Source organism: Sminthopsis crassicaudata, chromosome 4 (genome assembly GCF_048593235.1).
Source record: "Sminthopsis crassicaudata isolate SCR6 chromosome 4, ASM4859323v1, whole genome shotgun sequence".
NCBI lineage: Eukaryota > Metazoa > Chordata > Mammalia > Dasyuromorphia > Dasyuridae > Sminthopsis > Sminthopsis crassicaudata.
Window position 1 is genome coordinate 24,329,203 of NC_133620.1, and position 10,595 is coordinate 24,339,797.

Genomic DNA, 10,595 nt, shown 5'->3' on the forward strand with positions numbered 1-10,595 from the left:
TCTCTCTGTGTGTCTCTCTCTGTGTCTCTCTGTCTGTGTCTGTGCCATTCAGAAGGAGACAAGGTGGGTCTCGGTTCACCAGGATGAAGTTGAAGGCCGGCCCCAGTGAGTGGCTGCGCACCAGCTGGAGAAGTGCTGGGCGCTGAGCTAAGCTCTGGGGGCACGAAGGAAGGCAGAAGGCGGCCTGGGCCGGAGGAGGCTGCGGGTCCGGTGGGGCCCCGAGGGGAAGCGGCTGGAGGGGAAGGGCCTGAGTCCTGAAGGGAACAGAAGACACGGCCCGGCGGGGCCTCGGCGGCCGGGCCAGCGGGGGATCTGGAGGTAGTTGTGAAGGAGTGGGGGCGGGGTGGGGTTCAAGGATGTTGCAAGGTGGGGGGGCTTAAAAGCCCCACGGGGTGTCGTTGTTTGACCCGGGAGGTCACGGAGCCACTGGGACTTGTCGGGAAAGGGCGCGATTTGGTCAGGTCTGAGAACGACAGCGGTCGGAGGCGGGAGGGCTTTTTCCCGGGGAAGCCTTGCGGGGAGAAGCCGGGACTTGGCCTTCCCACAGCGGAAGGGCGGGATTCGAACCCGGGGCCTGTCCCCGCTCGGGGCTGTCGCCGCCCTCCCGGTCCCAGGCCCGCCCGCCTTGCCCTGCCCCGGCCCGGCCCCGGCCCGCGCTGAGGCGGCCCGGGATGCCACCCAGGGGGAGGGACCTGCGCCCGGCCGGCCCGCCCCACCCCGGCCAGGTGCTGCGGCGGGAGCCGGGAGCCGGGAGCCGGGAGCGCCGACCGGAGGAGGCCGCCCAGCGCAGCCCCATGGAGCTCCTCCCGCCCTGGAGGGGGCCCCGCCGGAGCAGCGGGCTCAGGTACCGGCCGGGGGGGGGGAGCATCCCTGCGCCCCGCTCCTGGAGCGAGAGGAAACCTCCGCGGCGTCATTTCGCCTCGCTGGGACCCCGGAGCTTGGGGAGCCCGCGGGCCCCCGCCCCTTCTCCGGGGCCAAGGGACTTCTGGGTAAAGAAAGGGAGAGAAGGGGAGCCGGGCTCGGTCCGAGAGCCGCCTGCTCCTCCCGAGACCAAGTTCCCAGGGGACCTTGAGGAGGCTGCTGATTGGCCGGCGCTGCGGCTCCATCCCCCTTCCCCAAGTTCTGGATGCTGAGGAGAAGCATGCTGGGAGGGGCTGGTGAACCACGCGACCAACCTTATTACCCCCCCCCCCCCCGGGGTCTGGGAATGGCCAGGGGGAGAGCCAGCCCCGGGCCCTCACATCGCTGGGGGGAGGGGCTCGGCCAGCAAGAGGTGTGGGGGTCCGCGCGGGGGGGCGGGGCTGGCAAAGGGCCCGAGAAGCGGAATGGGGGCCGGCGTCCTGAGGGCCCCCCCCCCCGCACGGGCAGCCCTCTTGGGGAGGGGGAGGGGAGATCAGAGAATCTCGCCGGCCCAGTTTGGCTCCATCTGTGTCAAGGGGCAAGTGAGAGACACATTCACTTACTCCTCGGGCGTGTAGTGAGCCTACTATGTGCAGAGCCCGCGCTCCCTCGCAGACGCCTCCGACGCGCAGGGGATCCGACGAGCGCGGGCGCCGAGGGAGCCAGGCTGTTCCCCGGACCACTCAGAGGTTGGGCCGAGCGCCGGGGCCTCGAATGCCAGAAAACAGATCTTTGAAATGTGCCCGCGTAGCCGGGGGCTGTCCCCGAGGGCGCGGCCATGGCTGGGATGGGGATGAGCGGAGAGCAGAGGCGCCATCCGAGGCCTGCGGTCGGGGGCCCGGGGCCTGAGCGGGAGGAAGGCAGGTGACTGCCGCCCCGGGCCGCTGACTGGATGTGGAGGGGGGAAGGGCGACTTCGCGCCTCCGGGCCTGTCCTCGCGGCTCCAGACCGAGACGGGGAGGCGGGAGGGCCAGGCTTAGGGGACGACAAATGAAATGGGAAATCTGCAGGATCCGTCCCCCCATCTCCCCCCCCCCCCCCCCCCCCCCCCCCCACCCGCCGATTGGCTCCTCCATCTTCTCAGGGCCCTAGTCAGCCTGGGGAAGTCCAGGTGAATGGGAGGTGGGGGTCCCCCCCCAGGAAGTCGGGTTTACGCAACTGCTTCTTGTGCTTGGGAAGCCACGGCGACGGCGACCCCCACACCACTTCTTGCCCCAGACCCCTCGGAGGGAGAATGCGGATGAGAGAGGAGAGATCAGGCCCTAGAAGATGGTTTAACCGCTCTAGGAGAAGAAAAGACTGAGGGATAATGTCGAGGGACTGTCAGGAAAGGGGCTGGGCTGGCTTGGATCAGCCCCAGAGGGAAGGCGGGACGAGGGGAGGATCAGGCTTAGGTGGATGGATGGGTTCTTCGGAGGACCTCTCGTAACCTTTTTTAGGGTCCCAAGGGCCACATTTAGTCCAGCCCCTTGGCTTTGCAGATGAGGAAACAGACCTGAAAGGGGGAAAGGGGCTGGGATGGTAAAGCACGAAGAAATAATCTTCGGTCCCGTCATTTCACATGATACGGGGACGGGCGCTCCGAGTCAGAGCACATTCCCACGACTAGCTCCCGGCCGGTGACTGACTGAGGGCCCGTAACCCCTCGGGACTGAGGCTGGCAGAGCAGCGCCGGATTTGCTTTAGTACAGAGGGAGGTTCCTTCCTGGGAGGTCCCTCCTCTGGTCGGATGAAGTGGGTGAGATACGATTGCTTTCAAAAGCCCAGATTCCGATCCCTTATCTCGTCGGAATCTCCCAAGAGCCTGTGAGGCAGGTCTTACAGGTAGCGTCAGCCCAGCTCTGCTGCTCACACTGGCCTCCGTCCCGCCTCGGCACAGCGTTAGGAACCACCGGCCCGGCACTCCTAACATGCGGGTCCCTGCTTTACCCAGGAGCTTCTCTGGGGCTCGAGGCCAGAGTTTGCCCAGCTTCTAGCTCCTGGGTAGCTGAAGTCCAGAAGCTTTGAATTCTAATCCTGCCTCAGACACTAACTGGAAGACTGGGCAAATCACTTCTCTGTGTGCCTCGGTTTCCTCAGCTATAAAAGAGGACTATTGTCAGCAGCCACTCCTCAGATTCTTGAAAGTCTCAAATTAGATAATAATTGTAAAGCACCTAGCACAGCGCCTGGAACATAGTAGGTGCTCTAAAAATGCTTCTCTTTCCTGTTTCCATTCCTTTTCTCTTCCCTTCCATTTCCCTCTCTTTCCCATTCCCATTTCCCATTCTTATTCCTGTTCCCTCTTCCTTCTCATTTCCTTCCCTTCCCTTCCCATTTTCATTCCTTTTCCCTTTCTCTTCCCCATCTTTTCCCTTTCCCTTCTTTCCCTTTTTCTCTCTTTTTCTTCCCTTCCCTTATCATTTCCCTTAACCCCCATTTCTCTTGTTCCTCCACCCTCACCCCAAGCCCTTGGAGTGAACAAAGGCTTTCTTTTTCATGCCCCCAGAATGGAAGACATAGGAGTCTATCACATAGAGAAGAAAGCTGACGCTCAGAGACATCCAGGTACTTTCCCAGAGACACAGAGTCAGAAAATGGCCAAGCTGGAGCCTCGATGCCAGGCTCTCTGAGTCTGGCCCTGTGGGTGCTCCTTGCAGGCCAGAGACGGGCAGAAATAAGCCGGTTCTGTGACTGTAGCCATTAGGCCGTTATGTTCTGTGCAGCTTGGACCCTGTTCTGGGCTGTTTTAAGGAAAGGCCTCTAAAAGTAAAAGCCACGCTCTGAGTCCACAAGCATTTATTAAGCACTGACTATGTGCCAGGTACAGCTGGAGAAACAGTGCCTCCCTCAGAGAGCTTGCACTCTAGCACCCAGAACATCCTAGTATTAATGAAGCTAGCGGCTCGATAGAGCCTGAAGGTTTATAGATTGTTGCACATCTTTTATCTCATTTGATCACAACAAACCTACTGAAAGTTATAATCCTCATTTTACAAGTAAGGAAACTGAGGCAGACCGAGGAATATGATCTGCCCTGGGTCACAGCTCACAAATATCTGAGCAGAATTTCAACTCAGATTTTCCTGGTTTGTTCTATCCATTGCACTGTCTGCCTATCTATTTGAATATTTACACACACACACACACTCTCTCTCTCTCTCTCTCTCTCTCTCTCTCTCTCTCTCTCTCTCTCTCTCTCTCTCTCTGTCTGTCTCTGTCTCTGTCTCTCTGTCTCTCTCTGTCTTTCTCTGTCTCTCTCTCTGTCTCTCTGTCTGTCTCTCTGTCTGTCTCTGTCTCTGTCTGTCTCTGTCTCTGTCTCTCTCTCTGTCTCTCTGTCTCTCTCTCTGTGTCTCTCTGTCTCTCTGTCTCTCTCTGTCTCTCTCTCTCTCTCTCTCTCTGTCTCTCTGTCTCTCTCTCTGTCTCTCTGTCTCTCTCTGTGTCTCTTTCTCTGTCTCTGTCTCTCTGTCTCTGTCTCTCTGTCTCTGTCTCTCTCTCTGTCTCTTTCTCTCTCTCTCTCTCTCTGTCTCTCTCTCTCTCTCTGTCTCTCTCTCTCTCTCTGTCTCTCTCTCTTTCTCTCTCTTTTTCTCTGTGTCTCTCTCTCTGTCTCTCTCTGTCTCTGTCTCTCTCTCTGTCTCTGTCTCTTTCTCTCTCTCTGTCTCTGTCTCTCTGTCTCTGTCTCTCTCTCTGTCTCTTTCTCTCTCTCTCTCTGTCTCTCTCTCTCTCTCTCTGTCTCTCTCTCTCTCTCTCTCTCTCTCTCTGTCCTCTCTCTCTCTTTCTCTCTCTTTTTCTCTCTGTCTCTGTCTCTCTGTGTCTTTCTCTCAATTAATCAGTCAACTTGTTTATAGAATCAAAACCAGAGCTTTTTAAAATTATGGGCCACAACCTGATGTGGGGTCGCATAACTGAATGTAAGGTCTCAAATTATGATTTATTATCAGTAAATGGTTTGCATCCTATTTGCAAACCTGGGGTCATGTAAACATTTCTTGGGTGAAAAGAGCTTGGGAATGGGAAAAAGTTTAAGAAGCCCAAGTCTGTATCAAAAGTCTTTTTGGGTGGGAGGCACCAGCAGCTGGGGGCATCAGGAAAGGTTTCCTGGAGGAGGCCATGCTATCCCTCAGCCCACTGTGCTTTTCAACAAACATTAAGTTCCTACTGTGTGCCTATTATTCGGTTAATAAGCACTTATTAAATGTTTAGTGCTTATGATGAGCACTGGGAGAAGAGGAAAGAGGAGGAAAAGGAGGAGGAAGAAGCGAAGGGAGGAGGAAGAGGAAGAAAAGAATGAAGAGGAGGAGGAAGCGAAGGAGGAGAAGGAAGAGAGGGAAGAAGAGGGGGAAGAGAAAAAGGAGGAAGAGGAAGAAAAGAATGAAGAGGAGGAGGAAGAGAAGAAGGAAGCAGAGGAGAGAGAGAGGGAAGAAGAAGAGGGAGAAGAGAAAAGGAAGGAGGAAGAGGAAGAGAGGAGGAAGAGAAGTCTAGGCACACATGTAATACATATAGAGTCGAAGGAGCAGACTTTCCAGGGCAAGGCTTCCGTGAAGGGACGCCTTAGGAGACGGTGTTTGAGCATTAAGCTTTGTGGATGCCCCCGGTAGCTTACCTTGGGGACAACAACAGAAAAGGAAAATACCCAGGTGTTCACAGGTAGGAGAGAGCAGCAGCAGCGTGTGGATAAATCAGGCAAGGCTTCATGGAGGAGGCAATGCCTGAGCTGAGCCTGGAGCTAAGGATCCCTAGAGAGGGGATGGGGAGGGACGACATTCCAGGAGTCCAGAACAGCTTGTGAGGGGCGCTGATGAGTTTGGGGATGATGAGGAATCCTGGCTGTCTAGATAGTAGATGAAGGAGGAATCCAGGAAAGGTCAGCTCCAGCCAGAGTGTGGAGGGCATTTAATCCAGACCAGCCCCAGCAGTAATAGGGAGTCTCTAGAGTTTCTTGAGCAGGGGAGCAGCGCAGGCAGACCTGCATGTGGGTGGCTGTGAGGAGGATGGGGTGGAGGGCATGGGGAGAGAAGGGAGGGACTCAGTTCAGGGAGATCTTAGGAGCTTGCCTGGTTCTCACAGGTACATGTTTTATATCCAAGTGTATGGAGGCATAAATGTACAAGTAAGAGGAGATGCTGAAGGAGGAGAAAAAACTCCCTTAAACAGTTCCCGTCCAGAGGTGAGGAGTTAACTGTTTCCTCCTGCCCCGCCCCCTTCCCACACCGGGCCTGTAGGACTGGAGGCTCCCTGAGCTCTGGGAGAAGCTTGGGAAGTTATGAAAGGAAGAGCAGGAGAGGGCTTTGAACAATCCCAAAAAGCATTTATTAATTGCTTCCCATGTGCCAATCAATAAGTCAGTCAACAAACTGAGTGATTACTATGGGCCTAATAGTGGACAATAACAAATGAAAACAGTCCCCGTCCCCAAGGAGCTCACTTTGTAACGGGGAAATCTGTGCTCATGCAAGGTACACACAGTGTAAAGGAACACCGTCTCAGGGAGAAGGCATGGGGATGGGGAGGGAAGGCAGACAATGCAAAAGCCTGGAGATGGGACATGAAGTGGGGTGTGTGTATGTGTGTGGGGGAGGGGCTTCTGATCATCCCGAGGGCAGAAAACCAGAAGTCACTGGCGGAAGGGGATCATGACCTTGTGATCAAGGAGTGGAGGACCCAGGCCCAGCCTCACCTTCGATAGGAGCTGTGTGACTGAGCAGGCCACTGAACCTTGCTGAGTCTCACAGTTTCCTTATGTGTGAAATGAGGCATTGGATCAGACCAGGCGTGTCAAGTTCAAACAGAAACCCAGAAACCCATTAAACTGTACCTAAGGATCCTTGCAGGTCCCATATTGATTTAGAAAGCCACATGATTACTAACTGTGTGACTCCATGTTAAGTAATCCCATTACCTGAAAAAAGAGGAAGGAAGGAAGGAGAAGGAAGGAAGGGAGGAAGGAGAAGGAAGGAAGGAAGGGAGGAAGGAAGGAAGGAAGGAAGGAAGGAAGAGAGGAAGGAGAAGGAAGGAAGGAAGGAGAAGGAAGGAAGGAAGGGAGGAAGGAGAAGGAAGGAAGGGAGGAAGGAGAAGGAAGGAAGGAAGGAGAAGGAAGGAAGGAAGGGAGGAAGGAGAAGGAAGGAAGGAAGAGAGGAAGGAGAAGGAAGGAAGGAAGGAGAAGGAAGGAAGGAAGGAGAAGGAAGGAAGGAAGGAGAAGGAAGGAAGGAAGAGAGGAAGGAGAAGGAAGGAAGGAAGGAGAAGGAAGGAAGGAAGGAGAAGGAAGGAAGGAAGGAAGGGAGGAAGGAGAAGGAAGGAAGGAAGGAAGAGAGGAAGGAGAAGGAAGGAAGGAGGGAAGGAAGGAAGGAAGGAAGGGAGGAAGGGAAGAAGGAGAAGGAAGGAAGGAAGGAAGGGAGGGGAGGAAGGAGAAGGAAGGGAGGAAGGAGAAGGAAGGAAGGAAGGGAGGAAGGAGAAGGAAGGAAGGAAGGAAGGAGAAGGAAGGAAGGAAGGAGAAGGAAGGAAGGAAGGAGAAGGAAGGAAGGAAGAGAGGAAGGAGAAGGAAGGAAGGAAGGAGAAGGAAGGAAGGAAGGAGAAGGAAGGAAGGAAGGAAGGAGGGAGGAAGGAGAAGGAAGGAAGGAAGGAAGAGAGGAAGGAGAAGGAAGGAAGGAAGGAAGGGAGGAAGGGAGGAAGGGAAGAAGGAGAAGGAAGGAAGGAAGGAAGGGAGGGAGGAAGGAGAAGGAAGGGAGGAAGGAGAAGGAAGGAAGGAAGGGAGGAAGGAGAAGGAAGGAAGGAAGGGAGGAAGGAGAAGGAAGGAAGGGAGGAAGGAGAAGGAAGGAAGGAAGGAGAAGGAAGGAAGGAAGGGAGGAAGGAGAAGGAAGGAAGGAAGAGAGGAAGGAGAAGGAAGGAAGGAAGGAGAAGGAAGGAGAAGGAAGGAAGGAAGGAAGGAAGGAAGAGAGGAAGGAGAAGGAAGGAAGGAGGGGAAGGAAGGAAGGAAGGAAGGGAGGAAGGGAAGAAGGAGAAGGAAGGAAGGAAGGAAGGGGAGGGAGGAAGGAGAAGGAAGGGAGGAAGGAGAAGGAAGGAAGGAAGGGAGGAAGGAGAAGGAAGGAAGGAAGGAGAAGGAAGGAAGGAAGGAAAAAAAGGAAGAAAGAAAGAAAACCATTTGGAAAATAATTCTGGCTCACGTTCTTAGATACTTTCAGAAAAAAATCAGTGGATACTGAACCTGGCACATACCCACAAACCTGGCACAACAGCCCCTGAAATGAAATCAATTCTCTTAGAGGATAGAAATCACCTGGTTCCCTGATGCAGTCATTGATCTGTGTACAACTAACCCACTGATTTGTTGGAGCAAGGATCAAAATCAGCACCAACTTGAACAATGGGAAAAAAATAAAGGGAAGAATTACAGTTTGTATTTATAGTCTGTACTGATCAGTTAGAACAAGCATCAAGGAATGAGAGTGATAAAGTTGAAGGGATAAACACCAGGCAGACATGCGCACTTCCTACAGATCATTAACCAACGCAAAGCGATCATCACAATAAAAAGAGCAGAAAAGCCCAGAAACCCCGTCAGCCACCCAACACTTATTTGCCAAAGAGAGGATATGGCGGCTAAGGCAACCTGGCTTTAGAATAGAACCCTTTCTCGCATGTGTGTGTGCTAAGGGGCAATGCTTGGGAGGAGTTTTGATCCCTTCTGTTGGGACAATGCATCCTTCCAGGCCGTCTGTACACTGCCGTCCCATATAACTGCCTGGTGTCCCGCCAGATCTCCCAAAGGGGGTCATGCAACGTGCTTGAGGAACATGAGGTTCCTGGTGGTGTGAGAGGGCGGGGCCGAGAGACCCCGGATACTCATCTGTCATCTCTCATTCCTGCCGCGTGACACCCCCTTTTCTCCCTCACCCTCACTGGTCCGGTTGTATCTTTTATCTGGACTGTAATAAGGTGTTCTTAGGCCCCTGACCTCCCCTGTTCTAAGGGTCCTCCCAGCTCTGACATCTAAAGTCCCTGAGCAATAGGGTAGAGAAATGGACCCTAATCACTTTGTGTCTCAGTTTCCACTACCGTAAAATAAGGAGCATGATACCTGTCAGTGTAGTTGTGAGGATCAAATGAGATAATATGTGTAATATGGTCAGGGCAGGGCCTGGCACACAGTAGGTGCTTAATAAATATTTGGTTCCTCCTTCCTTCCTTCCCTCCCTCCCTCTCCCTGTTCTTTTCTCCCTCCCTTCTTCCTTCCCTCTTCTTCCTCCCTCCCTTCCTTCTTCCTTCCCTCTTTTTCTCTCTTCCTCCCTCTTTTCCTCCCTCCCTTCTTCCCTTCCTCCCTCTGTCCCTCCCGTCCCTCTCCCTCCCTAGCTCTCCCCTCTCCGTGGCTAAGGCCCCTCCTGACATCTGTATTTTCCTGTTCTCTCCCAGCTGGGTTTCTTTGACCTCCCCAAGGTCATGTAGCCTACGGGGGATGCTGGGAAGCATTCTGAGCATCGTGACTCACCTGCCCTCCATAAGTCATCTGTTGCAGGGGTGCGGCCCGGGGGTGGGGACGGGCCTGGGGAGGGGTGGCGGGGCGTCCCCAGGAAGCACCCCTCCCCCTAGCCTAGGCGGCCCCCCCCTTCCTGCCTCTGACTCAGGGGCCCCAGCCCCTGCCACCTGAGCAGCCTCCAGGGCGTGGCCACAGAAGGCACCATCATCATCCTCTGGGCCTGCCAGCCGCTGTCATGGAGACAGAAACTGAGGCCAGCCTGGGGGAGTGAGCGGTTTTCTTTGGCGTGAGAAACTCCCAGCAGGAAATCTCTGTCCCACGCAGCCAGCCCAGAGAGGCGCCGGAGCCTGAGAGGTCTGTGGCTTTGCCCGGGCCGCACAGTGTCCGGCCCAGATTGACCTTGAGGTCCGTCTACACTTGCTGGGACGCCAGGCTCCTCCCATCAGCACAAAGCTGGGGTCCCCAAGGATTGTGACAGCAATAGTCTGACCCCCAAAAGGCAAACTCTGACGGGCACGAAGGGAGCACCTTATGTCTGGGGCCAAGGAGTCAGCTTTGCAAGTGCAACAAGGGGGGCCAGGGCCAGAGGGCCGATCTTCTGAGAAAGATCTGGGGGTTTCAGTGGCCCACAAGCTGAGCAGACATCGGTAGTCTGTCCAGGTAGCCAAGAAGGCAGCAAGGTTAGGCTGTGGCTTCAGGGCTCCCACCCTGCCGGGGTGGTCTTAAGAGATGTTCAGGTCCCTGTGCTCTGCTCAGCCTGCCTCACTGCCCCCCTCCCCAGTCTCTGGCTGTGGGGGGGGAAGGGAGAGGGGAAGGAGGCCTCCTCCTGGGGAGGAGTGTCCACCTACAGAACAGGGCCGCAAGTCCAGACCGGGCCAGGTAACCATGTGAGCGGCCCATGGGGTTTAATTACAGCATTTCAGCTGGATCAATATCTCTAGAGTGTCCGGCCGGGCCGTGAGCCCGGAGCTGGAGAGTTCAGACTGAGCCGTGACACACATTCCCAGATCCCTGTGGGTGTGAGCGTGTGCGCATGTATGTGAGCGTGTGTGCACGCATGTGAGCGTGCATGTAGAAGTGCATGTGTGTGAGCTCACGGGCCTGTGTGTGAGTGTATGTGTCCGTGTGTGCATGTGTGTGAGCGTGAGTGCACGTGTGTGAGTGTGAGCACAGTACATGTATGTGAGTGTGTGTGCACGCATGTGAGCGTGCATGTAGAAGTGCATGTGTGTGAGCTCACGGGCCT

The 10,595-nt window shown here is 55.1% G+C and overlaps 1 protein-coding gene across 2 annotated transcripts in view; it reads left to right on the forward strand.

Annotated features, from left to right (window-relative positions):
* Positions 1–687: 687 nt before the first annotated feature.
* Positions 688–10,595, forward strand: part of TTC39A (tetratricopeptide repeat domain 39A) — a 50,092-nt gene continuing 40,184 nt past the window's right edge. The window contains exon 1 of one of the 2 annotated variants that reach the window (XM_074265971.1): positions 688–844. In XM_074265971.1, coding sequence (XP_074122072.1) covers positions 795–844 — 50 coding nt within the window. In that variant the 5' untranslated portion in view covers positions 688–794. The remainder of the gene's footprint in view (positions 845–10,595) is intronic. The other variant, XM_074265968.1, reaches the window with a different exon arrangement.